This window comes from Vanacampus margaritifer, chromosome 13 (genome assembly GCF_051991255.1).
Source record: "Vanacampus margaritifer isolate UIUO_Vmar chromosome 13, RoL_Vmar_1.0, whole genome shotgun sequence".
Taxonomy (NCBI): domain Eukaryota; kingdom Metazoa; phylum Chordata; class Actinopteri; order Syngnathiformes; family Syngnathidae; genus Vanacampus; species Vanacampus margaritifer.
This window is the reverse complement of record NC_135444.1, coordinates 5,939,088-5,964,972: the sequence shown is the minus strand read 5'-3', so window position 1 is coordinate 5,964,972 and position 25,885 is coordinate 5,939,088. Positions and strand designations below refer to the sequence as shown.

At 38.3% G+C, this 25,885-nt stretch overlaps 1 protein-coding gene across 1 annotated transcript; it reads left to right on the top strand.

Moving 5' to 3' along the window:
* Nucleotides 1–80: 80 nt before the first annotated feature.
* LOC144063098 (cytosolic phospholipase A2-like) lies at nt 81–22,851 on the top strand. Its single transcript, XM_077585075.1, has 19 exons — nt 81–393; nt 2,437–2,538; nt 3,863–3,944; nt 4,416–4,564; nt 4,739–4,852; nt 4,980–5,017; nt 5,312–5,456; nt 7,053–7,189; nt 8,358–8,580; nt 8,662–8,776; nt 11,046–11,183; nt 11,296–11,385; nt 14,917–14,982; nt 15,607–15,737; nt 15,822–15,933; nt 16,161–16,345; nt 17,805–17,994; nt 19,592–19,749; nt 22,183–22,851. The coding sequence occupies exons 2-19, from the start codon at nt 2,521–2,523 to the stop codon at nt 22,339–22,341; spliced, it is 2,250 nt and encodes a 749-aa protein (XP_077441201.1). The 5' UTR covers nt 81–393; nt 2,437–2,520; the 3' UTR covers nt 22,342–22,851.
* Nucleotides 22,852–25,885: the final 3,034 nt, after the last annotated feature.

The window sequence follows — 25,885 nt, the reverse complement described above, 5'->3', positions numbered from 1 at the left end:
TGAAAGGTGATACCAAACCGTCAAACGTTCACCAGCTTCGTGCTTGAAGTGCTGAATTGATTTATTTTGACAGCAGAGTAAGTCGCGCCCCCAAGTGGATGCAGAAGCTAGGACGGACCGTGCGCACTCGGAGCGGAGCAACGAGCTTCCTCTGCCGAAACTCGAAAGCTTTTTTTGGTGTCATGTTGAGGAAACTAGCGTCTCTATTTTACTATCAGTGTTTTCTGTGGCGCTAACAGGAGCTTACGTGACGCTGCTTCTCCGGCAACTGGCCACAAAGTGAAGCGAGGCGCCGCCTCCCTCCACGACTCTGGTGGAATGATATTCTCTCGATCGGCATGATACTTATTTTTTTTCAGGATTTGTGAGTTGAAACATTACATCTTCATTAAGGTATGTCAACTCTGTTTTTTCCCCTCCTCAAACACGCGTTTAAGTTTTTAGCATGATGACTAAGCCTGGGAGAAGTGCGTTTTGTGGCTACCGTTTCGCAATTTAGATAACGACGAAACCAAAGAGGCGATGTTAACTTTAAAAAAAATTATACAAAAAAAATCAGCCCAATACTCAACTATTGTTGCGGTGATCTGTTTTAAGAGCGCAGATGACTTAAGGGGAAGTATGCACGTCGTTTTTCTTTGACGTGTCTAATAAGTATTTGTAAACTAATATGAACCATAGCTACGTTGTATTCCTATCTAAATACTTTTACAATTTAATAGTCTATTCGGGGAAAAGGAATAAGGAAAAACTTGTAGAGTGGCCTGCAACAAGCGTGTGAGGGAAGCACTAATATTTGTACTGTAGGCTATTGGGAAATGCCCTGTGGTTGTTGTATGAAATCTTTCGTTATTCAATGTTTTTTTTATTCAATCCAATTTCATTTAAACTGAGCTAAATTAACAGAAAAGTTAATGTACAACAACAACAACAACAACATATTACTATTATTGTTATTATTATTATTAAAGATAATGATAATGGTTAATGTTTAGCACCACATTTTTTTATTTTGTACAAATACATACCATAATAAAGCAAGTGAAAGGAAGAATGTTTCACTAACAAGAAGACACCTTTGACTAAGCCAATATTCGCTGTGGGGCGGCAATCTGCCTCGACTGTTGGGTTAAAGAGACAAAAGATGGAGTGGGCAATTATAATTTTAGCAGAACCAAGTGTATAAACATGAGCAATTATGACTATATCAAATACTAATGTAAATGATGCATGGTTGAAAATGGCTGGAGTATTGGATAATCAATCAATCAATCAATCAATCAATCAATCACAATCAAAAACAGACTCATGATTGGAAAACATACAGTACACAGTAAAAAAATATAAGAACATTTAAAAAGGCAACATTATCAGTGTCTCCACATACAGTAGGTCATGGCAGCACAATTACGGAATTTTGAGAACCATTCAATCGACACATAAATCTATATATCAACACAGTAGACAACACGGAGTATTAACTCCTGAACTATCCAGTTCACTTGCCCTGCACATCTTGCATGGCTTTCTAAACAATATGCAAAAGTAGTCATTATAGGCAATGTTAAGTTTATGGATGCTAGACTTTTTTGACTTTATCCACAAGCAAGCAGATTACAGATGAGTACAGTATGTTCTAAGCAAAGTTATCTTGACATTAATTGAGCACCAGTCATGTTAGCTTGCACTTATAAGTTGCAGCGCTATCTATATATCATCATCATTATACGTTTCATCTGTGATGACCAGTCCCAGATACTTTTACCGATTCAATGAGACAAAATTGGTATCATTTCATAGTAATTGGATTTTTGAGACTTTAAGTACTGCTGCAAATACAGTATTTGAAGTGATCCAAGTAGTGGACAGACGATTATGAATACAGTGTATCCTCAAGGTCTTCCCTACCCACCACCTGTAAAACAATTTCATTTTATATCACTGTATATTATATTACAGTGGAAAGATGTACTGTATACCCAGACAGTTAGGTTCATGTTTTTGAAAAAGTTTCTATCGTCTATCAGTGCTAGTTTCTGTTCTCTCTTGCATGACGACTTTGGGTTATATTGGCGCACGCACGGGCACACACATACAAAGCCCAGCATGCGCCCATTGTATGCTGCAGAACAAGGCCATGATGAGCTGGCACTTGTAGAATTTGGACCAGGGAGGCAAACTACGTGACGGGTTGGATGACCACAGAATTTTCCTACGTGCTCCCAGGCTCATCACTGATGGCACCCTTTTGCTGAACAGATGAGAAAACACTGGTTGAGCTCAGCTGTTTTCATTACACAGATACACATCACATACAGTTACACACAACACACACACACACACACACACGCATGGGTCCTGATGTCAAATCTAAAGTCTTTAACAAACTGCCGTAGTGTGTATTAAAACATTGAACAGATGTGCTTCAATTTTCAGGCTCTGATGGTGTAAACTGAGGACTAAGATGTTCTTCTCCTGAATTCCTATCTTAATAAAGGCTTCCACCACTGACACGGAACCATGGCATCTAATATAATTGTACGTATTATTGTTTCATTTGTGCCTCAAGTCCATTTAGACAGATCACCTTTAGCAGCTGTTTGCGTCTTGATGAAAGGAAATTAGGCAAAAATTAATCCCAATTCTGAGTCACACAGTAAAATCATCCCCCATTTATTGCTAGGTCTATAAGAAAAGCAGATGGACAATAAAAAAACTAAACTTTTTTTTTAGACAGTTTTATTCCACCATTTAAACTTATTAAAAGAACTTCATAAAAACTAGTATCCGTTTTCATTCTTTCTCTTGAACAGTTTCCCAAGTAAGCGGTCAAGTGTGCTTGTTTCAAGCTTTTATATACGTCAAACAAAATAGAATTAAAGATTGTACATACAGTATACATAAATAATAAAAGGTTCAAATAATCATATGATTTCGAAAAACGAAAGTCAGCTAGCTTAGCATTTAGCTAAGCAACCTGCTCTGCCTCTTCTTCTTGCTCTTTTTTTCCAATACTGCCAGCATGTTGCGGCACAACTCTTGAATTTGGACCTGCCTATATAGTATGTTCTGTAAAAAAAAATAAAACATGAAAAAAAACATTACTTTAAAATTAGAGAGAAGGAGCGCAATCACAGTTTTGCAACAACAACAACAAAAATAGAGATTTAACCATTTCTGCTCTTATTAATCAAGTGGCGGATTTATGATGAACGTTGCAGCAGAATAAGAATATTTCATTCGATTTTTTTGTGTGTAATAAACTGTACTTTAGACTGATTTAAATGACGATTTTGTGAATATAGTGGAGCTTTATTCCACTATGGTGTAGTTAAAACTAAAAGCGCTACATAAAACGCAGTCCACTTGCCATTTATCATTTACTTCCCTGTATTACGGCATACATCTATTCATGGGATAAATCGTCGCCAACACCTACAATAATTGTACAGGCAGTGAATTAAATAAAATGGTAGCATTTATAACACCTTCAAATTCTTATTTTCTTCACATCAGTTGTTGACGCTGGACCGTCTTTTGGAAATATGTTGAACAATGAAGTCCTCAATTTATTTTCATCCATCCATCTTCTTCAGTTTATCCAAGGTCAGGTCATGAAGGCAGCAGCTTAATGAAGGAAGCCCAGAATTAGATTCAGACTCAGTTATTCTTATATTTGACATTCCTATTTTTAGTGTAAACACACAAAGGCAATGATTATCACCCAACCTGTTGTTGCTATTTTTAACTGAACGCTCCAGTGGGTTTTTTGAGTGACTTCTTTCTCCCCTCTTATCTGATTTGTAAGATATTCCACTTGCCGAGGTGGTGACATTAAAATGACATTGATGCTGTCTTTCAGGTGGAACAACAATTTTCCCACAAGTTCACAGTAACAGTCGATCGGGCCGAGAGCGTCACTAAGGGGGCACTTGGGGACTTGTGTGAGTCTGTTATCTGTCTACATGTAATAACAATAACACTTATTCTGCAGCATATTCAGATATAGTATATTCAGTACCTAGCACATTTTGGACCACCCACCATAAACAACAAGAAGAGACCATCCAGCATCATGATGTATTGTAATGAAGCATTTCAATTTCATTTTACAATCTCAATCAATAAATAACAATGTGTTTTACTACACTGTTAATTAAAACATTTGTGGTTCACAATGATAATTATATTTTGGTAATAAACATATTCTTGGTTAAATATTTTACACACACTTGTGTATTATTATTACATGAACATGGAAACAAATGCTGTTAATTCAGGCCAGCTATGACATAAAACCTTGTGTGCTGTCTGCCTCATATATGTAGTTGAACCAAAGTAATTGAAAAGCACACCAAGGGGGGACTAACAAAAACAGTTTCATTTAAATGCGTCTACCCTTTGTGTGTGTGCAGTGGACACACCAGATCCATATGTGGAGCTGTTCATCAAGACAGCCCCAGAAAGCAGGAAAAAGACAAAGCACATAGACAACAACATCAATCCAAAATGGGACGAGACATTTCATTTCATATTAGACCCCAACCTGCAGAACGTCCTTGAGGTTGGACAATTTGTCTTGCTTTATCTGAAACATTCTTGGTAATGCTGTTTAAATAAGCTTTGTTGGTGCGAAAGCATCATTCATATACTTTGATTGTAAACATGCACCAGTTTAACCCTTAGAAACTAATTTCAAGAGTTAAATGAACTTAAATGAACTGTTGGTTTTACTCAGATAACATTAATGGACGCCAATTATGTAATGGACGAGACCCTTGGGACTGCTTCCTTTGACCTCTCCAAACTCAAAGTGGGCCACAAACAGAAGGAGACCTTCCTCATTGGCAAAGTGAGCCACAACACATTACATTGACACGTTGAGCTTCATTATTCTCTGCAAGCATTGTTAGAATCGTTTGAACAGAACTAGCAGCTGTTGAAGTTGTCTTGAATGTCCTTTGCCATTGTTTTGATAGGCAACCAAGGTCTACTTAGAGATGTTCCTGGAGATATGGTATGTTATTTAAACCTCCATTGAGCTCATCTTCATGGTTATCTGCTGAATTGTGTAGATTAGAACTTTGCCACCATGTCAAGAATGTGCAGGTGTTTTATGGCAGAATGAATCATTCATAACAGGAGAATTCCTGGGATTTATTTACAATAATATTTCACTTCCCAGAATTTATTTGAGAGCATGGTCATTTCACAAGTTTCGTAACTGTGGAAAGGTGAATGAAGAAAAAGGTTCAGACAATCATAAGCTTCTCACCACAACAGCCGCTTTTGTTTGTCTCTTTGCCTCCAGCACCAAATTGGACCTACGGTTCAGCCTGGCTCTGTGTGACAATGAGAAGCAGTTCAGACATTCTCGCAGAGAAAGAGTGATGCTGGGCATCAAGAAACTACTGGACATGGAGAAGCCCCGATTCCTTCCCAGCTCACCGGAAGAGGTGGGAATGTGTTAAGATAAACAACAAAAAACATAAAAGTCTCCTAAAGGGAACGGCACCGGTTTGTGACGTGATGACAAGCACAACGGGAGAGTTGACAAAAAGAGGGGCTGCACAAGGAAGTGCAGTAATAATAATAATGTCATTGAAATGCAACATAAATCATAATACAAAACACTAACTTAACTAACACAATCTTGGACAGAAGGTTATTTAATTTGACGAAACAATAACATTTTTGCACTGTGAAGATTAGTTCCCGTATCTCCATTTCTAGTCATATTTTTGCCAAAATGTAATGCTCCCTTACATGTACGGCCCTCACAGAAAAGCTAAAATCGTTTATGTACATTATGTTCATTATTTTTCATGAACATACAAATGTCAATCTAAACATCCTCAATGGGAAATATATGTCTCGATACTTATGGGACTAAACTCAGAGCAGCTGTAAATCTTGATGTTGTACACTCCTTAGCATTACAACATAACATAAATACTAGGGGTGTGCCAAAAAATCGATTCTCATAAGAATCACGATTCTCATTTTGTCCGATTCAGAATCGATTTTAAATGTCCTAAAATCGATTTTATTTAAATTATTTTATACTGCCTTGCCTTTGTTTGTGTGTGCCTTTATTGGGAGCGCTGTTCATATTGTACTCGATTTGGCCACTTAGGGACAGTGTGGTTCCACGCGGTCTGATACACTATTAAGTTGTAGCCACATTAGAGAGTACAGTAGAAGGAAAAAGTCACGATCAAGTTATTCCAAAAAAAGTAGTTTTTTGCAGGGCGGAGCCGTTCGTTTGAGTGATAAAAGTGCCGCGAGTGGCGCACTAATTAGCATTAGCGAGTCAGACTGGAGTTTCAGATTGATTGATTATTGATAGATTGAAGCAAAAATCATTGTCAATCAAATTATTTTGAATCAAAAATCATTTTTAACCGAAAATCGATTCTGAATCGAATCACAGACCCAAAAATCGGAATTGAATCGAATCGTGAGGCGTTCAAAGATTCCCACCCCTAATAAACACCATATCTTACTTTTTTATTTTATTTTATTTTTTTACAAATTTAGTGTGGCGTCGCTGGAGGTTGCTAGATGTCCTTGCTTGATATATGGTTCCTTTCCAACTAAAGACCCCTTTATTTATTGTTTATTCTCATATCAAAATATCACCCACATGGAAAGCGATAAACATTATGTCCCTGTTACTTGCACTTAGTTTCATGTTCTTCGCTCATGTGGATTTTGCGTGATGCCCTTGAGGCTGCTTGTATTCTGCAACCAGGCCTTGTCATGTTCATCATGTACAGGAAGTTCTTGAGGAATGAGATAACCAGTTGCTGTCTTCACTTCTAACATGTCACAATGTTGCATCTTTTTTTCTGTTGGCTTCCTGGAATAATGTCTGAATTTCCAATGTCTGAATCTCCATTGTCTTTTCAAACATCTGCTCATGACATAACCACACACTGACACAATAGAATATATCTGAAGGAACTTCATTTGGTTGCATAGGCAGAAAAGGTTAGACTAAACGGTGAGACGGTGTGAGGCTCACACGTATGCTCTTGTGTGTGAGACAGGTACCAGTTATTGCTATCTCAGGTTCAGGAGGCGGCTTTCGTGCCATGGTCGGCTACTCGGGTGTGATGAAGGCCCTGTTTGAGTCTGGAGTCCTAGATTGTGCCACCTATATTGCTGGTCTCTCCGGATCCACCTGGTAGGTAGTCCAAAGATGGCCCATTTGTCAGTAACAAGCTCACGTCTACAAAGTAAAAACCTTGCCACAGTTTGGCTTTAGCCACAGGTGTTTCTTCTCAACCGCTTGCACCTGTGGCAAGATTTGCCACCTCAGCTAGTTTCACTCTGTATTATCTTTAAAAAAAAACAAAAAACAACAACATTCAGATGTTCCAATAAGTAAAAATTTCCGAGCACGGCTTCTGCAGAACGAGGAAATAGGTGGAATTTTTTCACTTCTGAGACATTTTGAGTGTTCAAAAGCGTTTATATATTTGTTCTCAAGCTATTTTCACCAGTTCAAATTGGTCAATATAGCATAAATATAATCAGGCAAATTGGGGGCATCCACAGAAACCACTGCATCTTTCAAATCTGATGACATTTTTCGACCTAAATGTTGATATTCCAAAATCTGAAAACGAGCTTAAAGTGATACTTGACTCATTGCGCCATTTTCAGTAATAAGAAGATAATATTCTGTCTATAATTAAAGTGATAACTTCATTATTTTCATGAATAATTAATACCTTTAAAAACGTATTTTGCCACTTGCTGTCGACTGAAGATGACATCACTTGTGCTGAGGAAACAGGTAACGACCAATCATGGTTCAGTTTGCCGACCAAACCTAGAAAAGAGATGAGTCGAGATTGGTTGTTACCTATTTTCTCAGCACAGGTGATGTCATCTTCAGTCGACAGCAAGTGAAAAATGTGTTTTTAATGGTATTATTTGTACATGAAAAATAATGAATTTGTCAAATTAATATGGACAAAATTTTAACTTTTTACTGCTGAAAAGGGCTCAATGAGTCAAGTGTTCCTTTAAAATTACTAATGGATATGTTTTGGGCGGGATTTTTCCTGTGTGCACTTCATTTTAAACACCAGAGCTATAAAATAAGTGCCAGTGTTCAGAGAGGACCTTTTAAGACTGTCTTTCTTTTTACTACTGTCTGGCTCTTTTTACTTTAAACTACACAATTTCGCAATTTCCCAAACCTCTTATTCTGTCGTCTTCGTCAATGTGTGTTAGATGACTTATCACAATGAACCTCTTAAAGTACCATACTTTTTTTTTTTTTTTTTACAACTTCTATTTAAGTAAGTGCCCCTCTACTCATTCCCCTCTGTTTGGGCCTTTAGGTACATGTCAACACTGTACTCGCACCCTGAGTTTCCAAACAAGGGCCCAAAAGAGATAAACAAGGAGCTAATGAAGAGAGTCAGCAGTAACCCATTAAGGCTTTTGCTGCCCCAACATATAACCAACTACATCCAAGCTCTGTGGACCAAGAAGGCCTCTGGACAGCCAGTTACCTTCACCGATATCTTTGGTATGCTCATCGGGGAAACACTCGTACCCGCGGTAAGAGTTGCTTGAAATACGTTTGATCTCATTTTCATTTTGTCCTGTAATATATCAGTTGATGTTTTCATTCTCCTTTAGAGGATGGACATCAAGCTAAGTGACATTCGGGAGAAAATAAACCAGGGGCAAAGTCCACTTCCTCTCTTCACCTGTCTGCATGTCAAGCCAGATGTTTCTGAGCTCATGTTTGCAGGTAAATATTGTTTTGCCTGAGCATTTACATATACGTTCCTGAACTATCTGGCATTTTTCATTTTATTAAACTAGAGTCTGCCACTGTCTTACATTATTATTAAGTCATTACCTGATTTGCCTTGTTGTCAATATAACTCCACTGTTTGTCTGCTCATATATCGTAATTATGACCTTTAAACAATTTTATTTTAAAGCATGACTAGTCTAGCACGCGTTGTCTATTTTGTCTCGACTCTTCCTCTAGCACAAAATCTTGTTTGATAAAAATACCTTCATGTCAAAGGATGGCTTAAGTATGAGCAATTTTACATAGCAATAATTAGTATAATAATTGTGTCAGTGTATGTTTGCGTGCATCTATGTGTCTATTTTTAGTCTCATGCCTGGAGTGCTTGTTGCTGTTCCATCTACTCTGTCATGCAAGTCTGGACAAATATATCATGATGACAAGCAGTGTTTTAAGCCTCAGCCGACTTTCATGTAACCTGAATGGGATAACCCTCTTTATTGGCCCTAAGGCCCATATCGACCGCTTCCTTGTTTGAAAGAGACAAACATCAGACATTAAGCCTGCCCTCGACTGTATTCGGAAAATTAACAACTCATTTCTCACACTTACCCTATTGAGGAGGATAGGTGAGCTCGAGCCTATCCCGGCTGACTTTGGGCAAAAGCAAGCTACACCTTTGACTGGTCACCGATTGAACACAAGGCAAACCATTTACATTGACAATCACACCTGTAGACAACATTTTCCAGGTACAGGACATAGTTTTGGAATGCGGGAGGAAGCCAGAGTACTGATACCGATACTTCTTCGGCTACCTCCCACATTCCACAAACATGCATAATATGTTAATTGAAGACTATTTCTGTATGTGCTCTGTGATTGACTGCCAGCCAATCCAGGGTATTGGTTTCCTGTGTGTGCACCTATGACCCTGAACAGAATTAGTGCAAGAAAATGCATGGATGTCTGGTTTGTTGATGTCTGCTAAGAGCATCTGCTGCCTTTCCACAATTTAGACCTCTTATTGCTACAGAAATCTATTCCAATGTCAAGTTTGACCCTAGAGATGACCTCTCTCCTTCCTCTATTTGGGGAAAATGTATTTTGTTTAGGAATGAATACACAGGGTTGGGAGGGTTACTTTTAAAATATAACCCGTTACAGTTACAAGTTACCTGCTAAAAAATGTGGTTAGTAATGTAATCCAAGTACCATAATATTAAAGTAATGTAACTGGATTATTTTTGGAGTACTCTAATATTGAGTATGCTCATGAAGACAAAATAAAAGTAAAAATCACCACAATATATATTCTATACAATGTGCCCCTTTTATTTGCGGGTGATAGGGGCAGCCTACAAATAGTAAAAATCCTTGTGTAATTAAAAAGCATGTAGGCTATTGATTGAATGATTGAAGGCCATATGCTGTTTTCGAACTGTGACTGAAAGCAACCACACCTCACAGTTTGATAGATAGATAGATAGATAGATAGATAGATAGATAGATAGATAGATAGATAGATAGATAGATGGATCGATTTTTTTCCTGTAACTGTAACGGAATACAGTTAAAAAAAAATTGTAATCTGATTACATAATGGCATCTGTTTCAGATGTGCACAATTTTTTGTAGACAATCTAAATTCTTTGTTTACCAATAAAAGATCAAGGAGAGTTAGTTTGACTAATACAAGAGTAGACATAAAAATGGGGACGCCAGATATTTATCAAATTTTACAATATTGTTCCCTTTCCCCATCAAAACCTCGAAATACTTTAAATACACTTTAATGAATTGGTGGCCCTCAATTCACGGAACAGTCATATTGTTTTTGCGTTAAGTCTGTTTATTCAAGTTAATAAATATAAGCATTAGGAATGTACATGAAATACTGTGTGTATATAATAATATATTATGCACACTAGAAGAATGCATTTCAATGAACAATTGTGAATACTTTCATTGATTCTGAACCAACTTTTGCTCTTTTTTAATTGTTGAATTGGGAAAACTCCGTGCAAGCCTCATTGTGCCTCATTGCACTTAGTTGGGCGTTCCACAGTTCCACTGTATGCTAGGTGTTTACTTGGGCATGCGCCCGGCGCATCTGACACTTTGGTAGTAGGAGAGTGTCTAAAATGTATGCCTGCTGGAACTGGAAGTTTTGGTGGACATAGTCTGGAATTTTTATGACTTTGCCACTAACAGTCCGTCTAAATCAGCCCTTGGTCTTACACTGAGATTTCACTTGCAGACTGGGTGGAGTTTAGCCCTTATGAAATTGGAATGGCAAAGTACGGCACCTTCATGACACCTGACTTGTTTGGAAGCAAGTTCTTCATGGGAACAGTTGTCAAGAAATATGAAGAAAACCCTCTTCACTTTCTAATGGGTGAGAAAAGAGTGGCTGAGATGAACATGCTTTTTAAAGATTGCTTTTCCCATTCAATTGCATTTAAAAGTATGTGCATTGATTGAATATATGTATGTTTGGACTTTGGCAGGTGTGTGGGGCAGCGCCTTCTCCATTCTTTTCAACAGAGTTCTTGGGGTCAAAGACACAGTCGGAGGCTCCACTATGGAGGAGGAGTTAGGTAAGAACTTCCCACTTGATTGTTGTCCTGTTGGGTCTGGTCCACACAGGGTTCTTGTCATCCTTCTCTTAGTTACATTTCTGTAGTGATCTTTTGTGTCTACATTAAGGTCAGAATCCAGAACACTGAGTTGGTCAAATGTACAATGTACATTGTACAAAACAATGTACAGTACATTACGTTTTAACGCTTTGTTTAACGTTGTTTCTCAAAGCAACTTTCAACCAGTTTTATTCACTGCTAATCAGTAAAACACATTTCCAGCTGTGGTATGTAATAGTTGTTTTCATTAAAGTGAAGAAAATAATTTTAGGGAAATAGAAATTTAAAAAATATATATATATAGCTTTCTACAGTCTAATAAGAACCAAGACAACAGTGACATCAAATATTCTGGCTTTGCAAAGAAAGCAATCTTCCAATGATAACAATGTTTATCGATAAAGGTACTAATTCAACCATGTTAATTATTCTGGGCTTAGTGTTCTATAATTACACTGCATAATACTGAGAATAGCCTCTGATAGCGTAGTGATAAATCCATCCGATTTCTATGCATGACGTGTACATCCAGTTCTCATCTATTGATGGTGTGAATGTGTCTGTAAATGGTTTTCTGTCTGTAGTCTGTGATTGACTGGCGACTAATCCAGGGTCTAGTCTGCCTTTTACCCACAGTCGGCTCCAGCTCCCCATGACCCTGACCTTGTTGTTTTTTTTTAGCCATTCAGAGCTGGACTTCCTGGTATGTAAGCTTGAGCTTGAAGGCACAAACAAACGGTTGGCAGACCCAGACATCACACTGCCACCACCATGTTTGACTGTTGCCATGATGCTTCAAATCTTTTTTTTCCCAATTTTGTGTTATTTTTATGGAAGGCATCAGGCCGCACACATTCCAAAATGTTCAGCTTTTGTCTTACTAGTCCATTGACTATTTCTACCAAAAGTCTTGTGTATCGTCAAGACATGTCTCGGAAAATTTGAGATTAAACTTTGTGTTATTTTTTGTCAGTAGTGGGTTTTGCCTTAGAAATCTCCCATGTTTGCCTTGTGTCTTTGAGTCATGACCACTGACCTCAACTGAGACCGGTGAGGCCTGTGGTTCTTTGGCTGTCGTTCTGGGTGCTTTTGTGGCCTCCTGGATTGTCGTTGCGCTGTTGGAGAAATTTGGGATGGCTGACCACATCTGAGAAGGTTCACCACTCTTAACAATTTTCTCCATTTGTGGATTTCTTTTTCTTTGATCACAGTTTCCAAAGCCTTGGAAATGACTTTTTTGTTTTGTTTTCCAGACTTAATAAATTTCCGTCAGTCAGTTACTTTTTAACTTTTTTAGAGCTAGAAAGGTTTGGATCCCCACCCCTTAATAGATAAAACCATCAATTAGTAACTGCATTGTGCATTTAAATGGTTTGTCTTTGTGAGATCGTAAAATTAACTTGATGATCCAAAAGGAAATGAAAGTGTGCTGAATAAAGGTAAAAAAAAAAAAGAGAGAAAAGATTATGATAATCATCATCATCATTATCTTCATCATCAGAAATCAGGAAAGGGGGAAAAAATTCATTGCACGGTGTACATGAAAAATGCATATTCCCTGTGGCACAATGTTTTTAAGTAAACACAAAGATAAAATTGCTAAAATGTTGCATTACACTAGATGCAGTAAAGCCAGTTAATTTCATCACCTTTCTTCTTCATCCGAATGCATTATTCAATCTAAAGTTGTAATTGCATTGTTTGATTTGACAACACTTTTTTGGTGTATTTTGCTATTTTATCAAATCAAACTTTATTTATATAACACCTTTCATACATTAAAATGTAACTCAAAGTGCTGAGTAATGAAAACATAAATTCATGTAAGTATCTCCACACCTTTATGCTGGGTTTACACCTAATGAGCGTCACACTCTCAGACTAAAAACTGAAAATCAGGAGTCACAGCACCATCCTGTCATCTTGATTGTTTAGTGTGAGGAGGTCATCTCGGCTATTTTCGATCTTTTCCTAGTCTTCCGTACGGCAATATCAAACATATTTGAAGTCTTTCAGTCTTTGAAGTGACGTGACACCCAACAACCAATGGATGAGCTCTAACAAAACCGAATGACAAAATTATCTTGTAGTAGTCTTAATAGTAAATAGTGACCCTTCAAGATTCACAGTCTTTGTAAACTCTCAGTCTGAAAACTCTACAACGTCTTTAAATGTGTGCAGTTGTGAACTTGTGAGATATGGTTTTCCAAATCTTCTCAAAGTCTTCTGGATAAAATATTTCAAAAACTTAAATCCAGTTTTGGGACTGAAGTTCTGAAATACCCAACACAGGATCAAATCTGGATTACAGGCAGAATTGGATTTCCAAATCTGGATTTGAATTTTCAAGGTTAAATGTGGTTTGAAAGCCCAATTTTGGATCAGATTTGGGTTTAATCTAATCCACTAGGAGGATTATGTTTGAAATACTGGGCCCTGGTGTACTGGTAGCATTAGATGTCTTTGTGTGTGCGTGTGCGTGCGTGCGTGTGTATAGTGAGAGTATTTATCTGTTGTTCCCACAACAGTTAGGAAGTGTCATCTTCCAGGGAAATTTCTGATGTTTGTTTAGGTCGAATGCATTTGTTTAGGATGACCTTTGCATGTACAGACACAAAGCATTGATTGTGCCAAACTGGTGGAAAGTTCTCCACCCTGTTGAAGAATGCATTTGTTTTTTTGCTTGTATTACGTTTCTGCCCTGATCTATTTTGGGTGTGATAAAGAATTGTCAGAAATGCCAAATCCTTTGGGCACAGTGTGGATGTGTCGAACAATAAGGACCTGATTTACTAAAGATTTTCATGTGCAAGCTTGATAGTCACACAAACAAACATAAAGCTGATCTACACACCTGGGATTGCATCTGCTTTCTAATTGTGGCACAGTTCATTTAGCAGATTCTGGCAGGGATATAAGCAAGCATGCGCAATGTGGCTTATTAATAAACCTGAGATGGGTTGTGATGCCTGATTTGACATATTTACCACCTGTGAAAGGAAGGTGCAAACAGCAGCACTGCGGATAACCTTGTCGAGGAGGCACAGGCACAATGGGAGGTAACGGACAACAGGTCTGTTTCAGCTGTGCAAATGCTAAAATTTTGGAGCTTCTGAATGTTTTAAGGTCTGACTTGGAGCCAGTCACAAGAAGGAGTCATGCATTATTTCTTATGACAAAACTGTTCATTTCCTTACGTTTCGGTCATTTCAGCACACTTTTGACAATAGTTGCTAGCCTCTCTCAGGGCAGTTTTTCAGGTTTGCTGTTTTAAAAGCTATGTTACTTAGGATGGGCTGATGTATCTGTTTGCCAGACTAAACATTGCTTTTATGAGGTAACTGCCTTCCCCAACATTATCAAAGCGATATATATTTTCTGTAATACAGTACTGTTTGTTTTCCTCTTCCACTAACACTTCCAGTTCCATTTATTCAAACTTCATTTTGCGCGTGTGCTTTTCCAAATGTTTCATATCTTGTTTTACAGAGCAGATTAAACCACAACACATCGTTGGAGAAGACAGCATGGACAATGAGGATGAACCCCGCAAAGGTGAGCTACAACAGTCGGTTAACTTATTAAGACATATATTACTAGCAAAGTGGAAATCCTGACCATGTTTTTATCTGCGGAAAGCTTTCCATTTGCATGTATTACAAGCAAGGCCAAAGTCTAGAGGATCAACAGTGTTCCTTCTGTAATGATGTGTTTGCCATGAGACTGTGAAAATGTTGAGTGAATAATGAATAGAAGAACCGGGGAAGGGAAGTAACACACTATCAGCTTCAATTACTTGCACTACGCATGTTAAAACATTTCAAAAAGCCAATGAAAAAACACATTTCCTCCGATCTTTTTCGGTTGGCCTGCAGATTTTTTTGAAAATAGTGAAAATCAAACAAACTCCCAAATTACTTTTATCGGATATTGATCCAGAAATTACTCCCCGTTGCTGCACGGTGGAGTCTCAAATATTTCCTTTTTACTTTTTTCTCCCTCACTTAAAACCAGAGATGGAAAAAAAAACTGCTCAACACTTGACTCAAACCGAAGGTACTGATAGTAAAACAGAATCCCCCATTTTAAAATGTGCAAAACTTACAAGAACAGTCTGTCAGAACTGTCTCCTCTACATGTGCTAGCTAAATTTACTTTCTCAAACATAACGATGTTTAGGTGGCACAGAGAACCAGGAGGCAGAGGACGAGTATCATCGCACTGCTCAGGCCAGCTGGGTTCAAAGGATGTTCACGTCACTGTTCAGTGACTCAGCCTTGTTCAACACCAGAGAGGGCCGTGCCGGCAAGGTGACCAAAACCAAAATATGATCGCTATTAAGCCCATATAGGAATTGAAATGTCACCTAATCGCTGCTCCCCTCATTTTACCAGGTGCATAACTTCATGTTGGGTCTGAACCTGAACACCAGCATTCCTTTCTCTCCTGTCAGTGGGCTCATCTGCTCTGCACGTACACCGGAGGAGGAGGTGGATGCTGTCACAGGTAATGACAACAAGAACAATATTTAGATATCATATCTTCATCATCAAAATATATTTTACCATTTAGCATAGCTTCATGCTTTTTAACTGGATTACTTTTAGCATGTTTAATTAACATAAGGTCAACAATATTGAGGCCTTTGCAACTTTCATATTTAAGTGTTTAGTGTTTCCATGCTAACACATCTGCTACAGGCATTTATTCCAGTCTTAATTGTACATTCTTAGACCCAGATGAGTTTGACCGAATCTATGAGCCTCTGGATGTTAAAAGTAAGAAGATCCACGTAGTGGACAGCGGCCTGACCTACAACCTTCCCTACCCTCTCATCCTGCGGCCCCAACGTGGTGTCGACCTCATCATCTCCTTTGATTTCTCTGCACGGCCAAGTGACTCCAGCCCCCCGTTTAAGGTCTGACTCCACTATGTGTCAAGAAAGATTCGGAATAGAGGTCGAAGAGTACATTCGGACGTACGAGTTCCTACATGGAACATGGACGGATAGGAAAATCAGTTTGTCCTATAGCCACATGCTATTGTAGCCCATGAACAAAAATCTTACAGCTCAGCCGCTAGCTAGCAGACATCTTGGGTAGCGATAGATATGCCTTTGGCAATACGCCACGCTAGCTAGCTACACACTATGGTACTCTGTAAACAATTACAGTACAGCTCAGCCGCTAGCTAGCAGTCATCTTGGGCAGCGCTATGCCTTTGGCAATACAGTATGCTAGTTAGCCACACGCTATGGTACTTTGTCATCAATTAGGCTGTATCAAAATTTACAAGGCCGGGCAACTTGACAGCACACATGCACTTACATTTGAATGGACTGTTGAAGGAATTGTTTGATTACTATATTAAGTGTAATCTTTGCGTGTTCAAAATAATTGTATCCGAGATCTGATGAACAAGGTTCCTTGCAAGGATTTATTTAAAAGCTTCCAAAGACACTGTTAGGACACCACATCTGAATGCAACTTGATGACCCCAAGTGTGTGTCAATCTACAGAACATCCATTCATTTATAGCCAAAAGATAAAAGATTCCTCTTCTCCTACTAAGTTGATCAAAGGACAGACATGTCAACTCCAGGTTTAACAAAGGTGTAATGTTATTAGCAAGCAGATATTTACATACAGTTCCCCTTCTTGACTGGGGGAACAAATGCAGTCAGGATCTTACCCCAGACTTTTAGTCTCTAAGGACAAAAGGCTCTGATAACATCATGCACATTCCTATCTTTAATAGCTATGAGGGTGAGAGGATAAAATAAAGTTCACAAAATCATTATTCCACTGTATTCTTTTAAACACTCATGATTATATCACATTGATATGCCTATAAGTAGACTCAAAAACAGTAAAACATCAAATTGAAAATGTTAAATGTCTTCACTGTACATGCTGCTTGTCTGTAGTGCATTGACAGTCATATATAAATGTAAAGCCGCACGTGCTGTCGAGTCGTGCTGGAAGTGACGTCATGCAGCCGGGAAATTCGGCCTTCGGAGGACCCAGCCTTGTGAGTTTGGACACAGCCATAGCGCTCAGTCATTAGCTAGCAGTCATGGGTAGCACTATGCCTTTGGCAGTACACTACGCTAGCTAGCCACACACTATTATAGATTGTAAACAAATACAGTACAGCTCAGCCGCTAGCTAGCGGACATCTTGTGTAGTGCTATGCCTTTGGAAGTACATCAGGCTAACAGTTGTAAAAAAAATAAAAAATAAAATACATTTAGTTCTTAGATTGGTAACAGAACCATGAACTCATGGTGGTAGGGTGTTGTTGTGTTTTTTTGGTGTGCCATTGCACCCCTAATCAATACGCAAAACCACTTCATCATTTTTTTATGCACACTTTAGGAGCTCCTGTTGGCTGAAAAGTGGGCTCGAATGAATAAGCTTCCATTCCCGAAAATCGATCCAAAAGTCTTCGACCGAGAGGGCCTCAAAGAATGCTACGTGTTCAAGCCCAAAAAAGGCGAAAAGAACTGCCCAACTGTCATCCACTTTGTCCTGGTGAATATCAACTTCAGGACGTTCAAAGCGCCTGGTAAGAGTATACATATGGCGAGCTTTCCACAGGATCTGTGCAAGGAAAAACATTCTAACTGCACTCCTTTATGGCATTTTACCGTAATGGCACATGAGGCATGGCTTCCTTGAAGTTACGCGATAATTTTAGAGGAGAGATAATTATTTCTCGCCAGTTGTGCCCCATTGCTCACTATTCAAATGTGTGCGCTCAGGGTCGCTGTGGTTATCGATGGAAATTATGTGTGTTTAAGCCCACATACATTTCTGGAATTGCCTGCGCACACAGACAGAAACAGCGGCGGTCTGTGTGTGCTTTATGAGCTGTTTGTGAGAATGATGGTTCCTTGAGGAGCCAGGTGCCGGTAGGGAATCTGTCAGTGCAGTGGGAGTGTTATGTGTAAACAGGCCATATGTCATTATACATCCTCACAAAGACATCCAAACACCTCATCTTCGTCTCATCCCCTCTCCAGTGCCTCTTTATGTTCAGTCAGCCATGTGCCCACATACTTCCGCAGTCTGTTTATGGAAGTTACGTAATTTTTTTTTTTTTACCAACAGCATATTCCATAAAAGGACTTCCAGTTTGTAGAGAAGGTCACTATCCAGACTGAACGCTGAATCAGTTTCCGATTGGTTGCTTCAATTTTCCCAACTGCAAATTTTTTCCTGCATATTGCTTTTTGTCTGAGAATTTGCATCAAAAAGTAGCAGATGCGTCATGCGTAAATTTATTTCGCACATGGATGCATGTTAGGCATCTGTCCTATAATGGCAGGTTGGTGTAGAGGTTTACATTGCTCATTTTGTCAAGCTGGTTGTCCAATCTATCACTGGAGATGTACAAACAAATAAACACCCACACTCACATTCACATCAGTTTTGATTCTTGAATTCATGACCAACATACCCACGAGTAGCTTAAAATAAATGAAAGAAGATCTGGATCAACTTTTTGGTTCATTAAAAAAATAAAATAAAAATAAACCTTCAAGGTGGCCACATACAGTTTGAATCGCACATGGATTTTCATCAGATAACAAAAACATTACTTTTATGTTAAACGCAGCCTGTAAATTGTCAAATTTGGATGTGCATAATTATAATAATAATAATTCTTGATAATGATTAGCGGCAATCTAGGGTGTTCCCTGCCTCTTGTCCAAAGTTAGCTGGAATAGAATCCAGCTCATTTTCAGCTTCAATAAGAACAAGCACTATTGAAAATAGATTTATGGATATAACCCGTCAGGTAGGTAGGTACACCTGCACCATCGAGTGAGATTTTATACTATAACTGTGTCCCAAATTCTGCCATTGCCCTAAAAAGATAATAATAATTAGTCTTGAGTGCACTGTAATGTAATAATATTTTCATATTATATGCAGACCTGCACTGAATCACATTGAGAATTGTTTTCAAAATTTTGCACTTCTTATTTAGCAACACAATAAGAAGATATTGACATGCTGTATTATGGGATATTTATGTGCTTTTTTTTGTATCATTACAATCCAATTAAAAAATTTGATTACAGTTCAATTCTGTGATTAGCTCATTCCGTCGCTCCTGATTTTTTATTTTTGTACCCATTTTGATTGTCTGATGGTAGGTGTTCCAAGAGAGACTGAGAAGGAGAAGGAGTTTGCAGACTTCGACATCTTTGACGACCCCGAATCGCCGTTCTCGACGTTCAACTTTCAGTACTCCAACGAGGCTTACACTCGCCTCCACGACCTCATGGAATTCAACACTCTCAACAACTTGGAGGTCAGTGTGGCTTTTGCTGGCTTTGAATTGTAAATTGTATTTATTTATTTATTTAGTTTACAAGATGTCTGTCCATATACTTTATGAACGCTTCAAAATGTAAATTGTATTTATTTAGTTATTTTATTTTACAAAATGTCTGTCCATGTACTTTCTGAAACCATTAAGTATCAAGGCACCAGGTTCAATGAGCTGCATGAGTAGCCTTTATTCAATGTGGTCATTGGGAATGCTTCTGCACGTTTGCATTGTCACGAGTGATGCAACGTTAAAACTTTCTATGGTTACTACACATTTCATCAAGTGCAGCTGCATCACTATGAGAAGGCATCCTGACTTTCACTGACTGCAAATGAGTCACTTCCGAGCTAAATGAGCAGTCAAATGTGACGCAACATTTGGGATTCAATGTTTCATATTCCCATGCTCCCGCTAAAGTTGTGATGTGTCCTTGACGTTTAAGCCTCTGTGAGTGATAACCTTATGTCAAACAGTGATAAAGCACCTTTTTGCAAATGAAAATCTGACTAAGTGACGATAGATGGCTGTTTGGCTGTTGACCAGACATTTGCTGCCAGACAGATGTGCTATAAAGATAAGCCTGTGACCTATTTGTGAAAATTATGCTCGAGCTTGTGTGAAAACACTGGAAGCACATTTTAATTCTTCCCTTAGTATAGTAAATTCTGCAGTGGTGTCCCAGCTCAACTTTATTTCTAGAGCGCTTAAAAAAAAACTGTGAAAAGATTCCCCAGAGGAAGATTATCATTTGGCATACAAAGCTCTTGTTTTACAAGTTGTTTGTTGTGAGAAGTTGCGAGTAGGCTAGATGAGAGAGAGGAACATGATTTACTGTAAGTCTCCACTGACTAGTATGGGCATAGGTAGAGACAAGAAGCCTCTTATGAGCTCTGTCTCTGGTGACGCTAAGCTAGCATGTGTACCACAAGCAAACTGAAAACAAAGGATGCTTGCACATACAGCCATTGAAGAAAAAATTATGAGAGCGCCATATTATATATTTTTTCAATTTCTTGTTCATTTTGATGTCTGGTAAAATTACTAAAATTGTATCAAAAGTATATCTATCTAATATGATAGATATGAAGAAATACAGTAGATACAACAAGCCCCTTTAGAGCTGTGTGCCGCTAGCGACAAAGCTATAGCATTCCATGTGGACGACAAGAAAACTGAAAACAAAGGATGCTGGCACATACAGCCATGGAAAAAAATATAAGAGTGCCATCGTTTGGTCTTTTTTTTTTCTTTCAATTTCTTGTTCACTTTATAATCTGGTGCCACTAAAAGTGTATCAAGTGACTAACAGACACAAAAGAAAACATGGAATGCGTAAAAGCAGTTTTTGGTATTGCCATAGGTGCTGATGTAAGAACTTGTGAAGTGATTTTGGTTATTATCACAAAAACCTTTGGAAAATGTCCCGGTCAGCTCTTACATTCAACTCTTAAGAGCTGTTTTTGTTGTCATTGATATATTGTCCCAAACGAATGTGCATTTAGTTGTACTAGGCTTTTAAAATGAACAGGAAACTGAAGAAACAAGGGTGGTCTCATATTTTTTTCCCCCATAGTTGTAGTTTTGCCATACAATTACAACAAGAGACCTGAAAATAACATTTCACAGGTAAAAGAAAAAAGGGCTTTTTTTTGGTTGTTATTATTATTATTATTATTATTATTCAAATGTTCTGTATTAATACTAGGTGACCAGATGTCTCATTTTAACAAAGACAGTCCCGGTTTAGCGGCTTGTGTCCCATTATGGCATCTCAATTTTTATTTATTTATTTATTTGTTTGTTTATTAAGTCGAGTCAGAAATCCAATTGTTTGGGGCCGGACCATGTGTATATCAATCACACTGTTGTTAAATGATACAGCCAGCTTCCAATAGCTGCCGGAACTGAGCAAAATAGGTTAGATAATAATGAGTGCAACGTCAACCAAGATAGCATTTAGCATTAGCTAAAGTAATAACACAACCACTGGTCACCAGATCGACTTGCGATTAAATTTGTTATAAATATTTCCTGTGAGAATTTCTTGTATATTTGATTTTCAGTGAAATTGTAGTTTTTAATTTTGAAAACCTGGTCACCGTAATACCACAGGTTTTGACCAAAAAAAGGTAAATCTTATTAAAATTGGTTGAGAAATGAGAGAATGGCTGTGATGAGAACGTTGTCCCTCCCAACATGGCCACCACGTAGGCACATGCTGGGCTCCTACAGTGACATGAATGTCGCTCATAGGTAGAGGAACAAAAGTCTAATTGTGCATCAGAATGTATCAAAAAATCCAGAAAACAGGATACATTATGATAACAATGCAAGTAAACTCACTCCACAATGTTGCTATGACACAAAGCCATACTATTGTTGGAGCTAATCTCTCCATTTGCCTCCCTGTAGGTGATTAAAGATGCCATCAAAGATCGCATCCAGTCTCGGAAGGAGAATCCTTCAAACCTCGCGTTGCCCTTTTCCCTCAGTGAGATCCCCAAGAAGAGGCTTCTCAAGCGGAATCTTCACACCAAACCCTGGAATCGCCATGGAAACAATGACCAGTAGCCTGCTCCAAGAAGGATTCTTTGGATTGACTTTTTGATCCGATTTCGATGAAAGCGTTTTCTTTTTGGAGAATGATGACGACTTTCTATGCTTTGTCATGTTACTGCTGAATTGGACCGGTAAGGGATTTAGTAAAGAACGGTGACGTTTACTGGTCGGAAACACACTGACATTTTTCACCCTGGCTTCATTTGCACATATTGGAAAAACTGTTCACGGATCAGAACCAGCTGATGTTTAGTTTCCCCCCTGGCTGAGACTGGATGGCAAACCTTTCATCATATTTTTAATTCTTTCTGTGCTTTTTAAGAGACAACTAAACTAATCTCTGCATTTTTGAACTGGTATTGTGCTTACTTGAGTAAAATTGTTTCTCATCTCACCTACAACACGGAATCAAATTAGGCTCTTGAATGCACTGTAAGAACCTAGCGTGTACTGTAGCTGTTTGTTGGCTGAAATTCTTCTCATCTTCCTCATGCCTTAACAATATACAACTTTTTTTTCCCAGCGGAATGACTCGTCTAAACATGTAATCCTGACTGAAATCATGCAAGCTGAGCTTGTAACCATTTGTTTGATGGTAACTTCTAAACACACTAAGTGCTACCCCTCAAACATTTCAATGTTGTTTACTCACCTACAGGGAGGGAGCGGGGAGTGCCTCATATTAAAGGGCCACTGCATAAAAACAACACCTGTTACCATAGAAACGGCCTCACCACTACTTTAGGACAAAAGGTGTGTTTATTATCCTGAGTATGTTGTTTCAGGCTACAGTTTCAGATAAAACCTAAGGTTTGTCTTCCGGCGGCCATTTCCTCAACCTGACTGACTTTTTGCGCTCCTCAAAGCGGAGCTGGGGTCAGATGAAGGGAAGGCGAGGCTGTGAGATGGCATCATGAATTTGTGGAATTTTACACACTACACCTCCAGCAGTGGAAGTCTGGAATCCGACACATTACACTTCCACCTGCAGGGGCTCAAAGGCTACACACGCACCGCAGTGGAATTTTACACTCAAATGCTTCCGACCGCTGATGTACTCGTGTTGCAGCACTCTGCTTTGGAAGATATCCAGAAAGCAAAACGACGACAAACATTCTCCAGTGGTGTTAGAAAAGGGTTCACTAAATGTGCTGTATTCAAATTGTTTCACTTTTTACTATTGCTCGAGTTGCATTATTATTATTTTTTATACTAAATGAAGATGAGTCTGTGGCACGGTTTGATGAAAGGGGAATATTCTATAGGTTTTTACTAGTGATTATTATTTTCTTCTTTTTTTATGAAAAGATGGCCTATTTTAGAATTCACAGTCAAAGCTGTGTAAACAAATGGTCTTTTCACATACTGTACACAAGATGACTGGTAATCACTTATTATTTCAGTCTATTAGAATTTGTTAATTATTATGACGCTTTACATTGTAAAATGAAAATGGCTAATTATTTAGGTGTATGTTGAAGTGTTAGGTGTACATCAACTTGTATGGCTGGTGAATGCAACCCTGTTTAATGGAATTAAACAAAATAAATGTAATTTTAAAAAAAGAAGAAGAATGTTTGCCTTTGAAATATCTTTGCTGGGAGTCCGTATCAATATAACCTTGCTGAATAAAAAAATCATCATGTTTTCATCTATCCTTTGTGAATTATGAGATAGTAATGAGGAAATTTAGATAAAAAAGCAAATAGTGGTATTATAATAGTGAATTAAAGTAAAAGTGAGTCCTACTTTGAAAAAAAATTACACATTTAAACTTAATTGTCAGTTAAACTTGCTCAAGCAGCATTTTTGTACACATGATGAACATTATTCTGTACATATTGCATTCTAGTAATACATAATCCATCCATCCATTTTCTTAACTGCTTTTCCTCACAAGGGTCACGGGGGGCGCTGGAACCTATCCCAGGTGGCGTCGGGCAGTAGGCGGGGTACACCCTGAACTGGTTGCCAGCCAATCGCAGGGCACACAGAGACAAACAACCATCCACACTCACAACCACACCTATGGACAATCTGGAGTGTACAATTAACCTGCCACGCATGTCTTTGGAATGTGGGAGGAAACCGGAGTACCCGGAGGAAACCCACGCAAGCACGGGGGGAACATGCAAACTCCACCCAGGAAGGCCGAAGCCCGGACTCGATCTCACGTCCATCTGCACTGGGAGGCGGACGTGCTAACCAGTCAGCCACCGCGCCGCCCCTAATACATAATCTACCGCCACAATCTTGACATACAGATGCGAGTGTATTACAAAATAAAAAGATAAAAAGTCTTCTGCCAACAAATGTGCCTGGATGATGATCATTGAAATATCTTTTGGAAAATTTGTAACATAAAACAGGTGGGGAAAAAATATGGCTCCATTGCCACGGAGCATTTACATTATCAGGAGTCCAGTATATAAAAAAATTGCATGGACGAGCATCAAATTGATTACTTAAACTATATCATGTTTTACTGATTACTCAATAATTGTATTATAAATAAAATGTTACATAGTTTACATACATATTTTAAACCTTAGTATCTACAAATACTTTGGCACATCTTTTTGTTTAAAAAATAATAATAATAAAAATAATAATAATACGGTAATCAAATGTGATTCTTGAGCAGAAAAAAGAAAAGAAAGCCAAAGCCTGTATTAAAAGTTGAGCCATGTTATATCCCAAATCTAAGTTTGGGAAAGGTCAAAGTGCAGGGGTCACCAACATGCTGCTCGTGGGCACCAAGTCACCCCACATGAGTCGCCTACTACAGGTATGTTCTATACAAAATAGCTCAGACATTGTGATTTCCAGTGTGGTAGAAATTATCATTTTAAATTGTAAATTTTTGCAGACATTTATAGTATAAGTGATGCAAAAGTGTATTTGTCAAGAATGGGTGAGTACCGATACAAGGTGGCAGTGACCGATACCAATATCTTATATATCAATATCTTGTTTTATGAATAGGAAGAAAACATTAGAAATTAGAAGAATTGAAAATTGCCATTAATCTAATGCAATTTTAAGGAAAAAATGCTATATTGGGATATATAGGTCTTTCTTACTATCTGTATCGGTATTGGTATCAGTATCAGTGACTACTCAAGAGTTGAGTACTCTGGGGAAAAAAGTGAGATTGAACATCACTAATATTTATCCGATTCATGAACTTGTTCAATGATTGTTAATAATTATTGTGAGAAATCATTAACATGAGGATGAACCATTTTTAATAATGGCATATAATGTTCTTTCAGTAGTGTTATATTCAACTGGTAGCCCTTCACGTTAATCAGTAGTAAGAAGTTGCTCATGTTTAGGAGGATCATTGTTGACTACTGTTTACACTCTGGCAGCAACTGGAAGAAGCTGCATGGTACCTTCGTTGTAATAATATTTATAAACTATCATGACATTATTAAGTGATTTAAAAAATGGAATGATGAATGAATAAACCAGTTCAGGGTGTACCCCGCCTACTGCCCGAAGCCAGCTGGGATAGGCTCCAGCACCCCCGCGACCCTAGTGAGGAAAAGCG

Excerpts from the sequence above, each read along its gene's own strand:
- LOC144063098 (XM_077585075.1), top strand. Across the intron at positions 8,581-8,661 it reads GGGAAACACTCGTACCCGCG|AGGATGGACATCAAGCTAAG; the intron begins GTAAGAGTTGCT and ends ATTCTCCTTTAG. Across the intron at positions 17,995-19,591 it reads CAGGACGTTCAAAGCGCCTG|GTGTTCCAAGAGAGACTGAG; the intron begins GTAAGAGTATAC and ends GTCTGATGGTAG.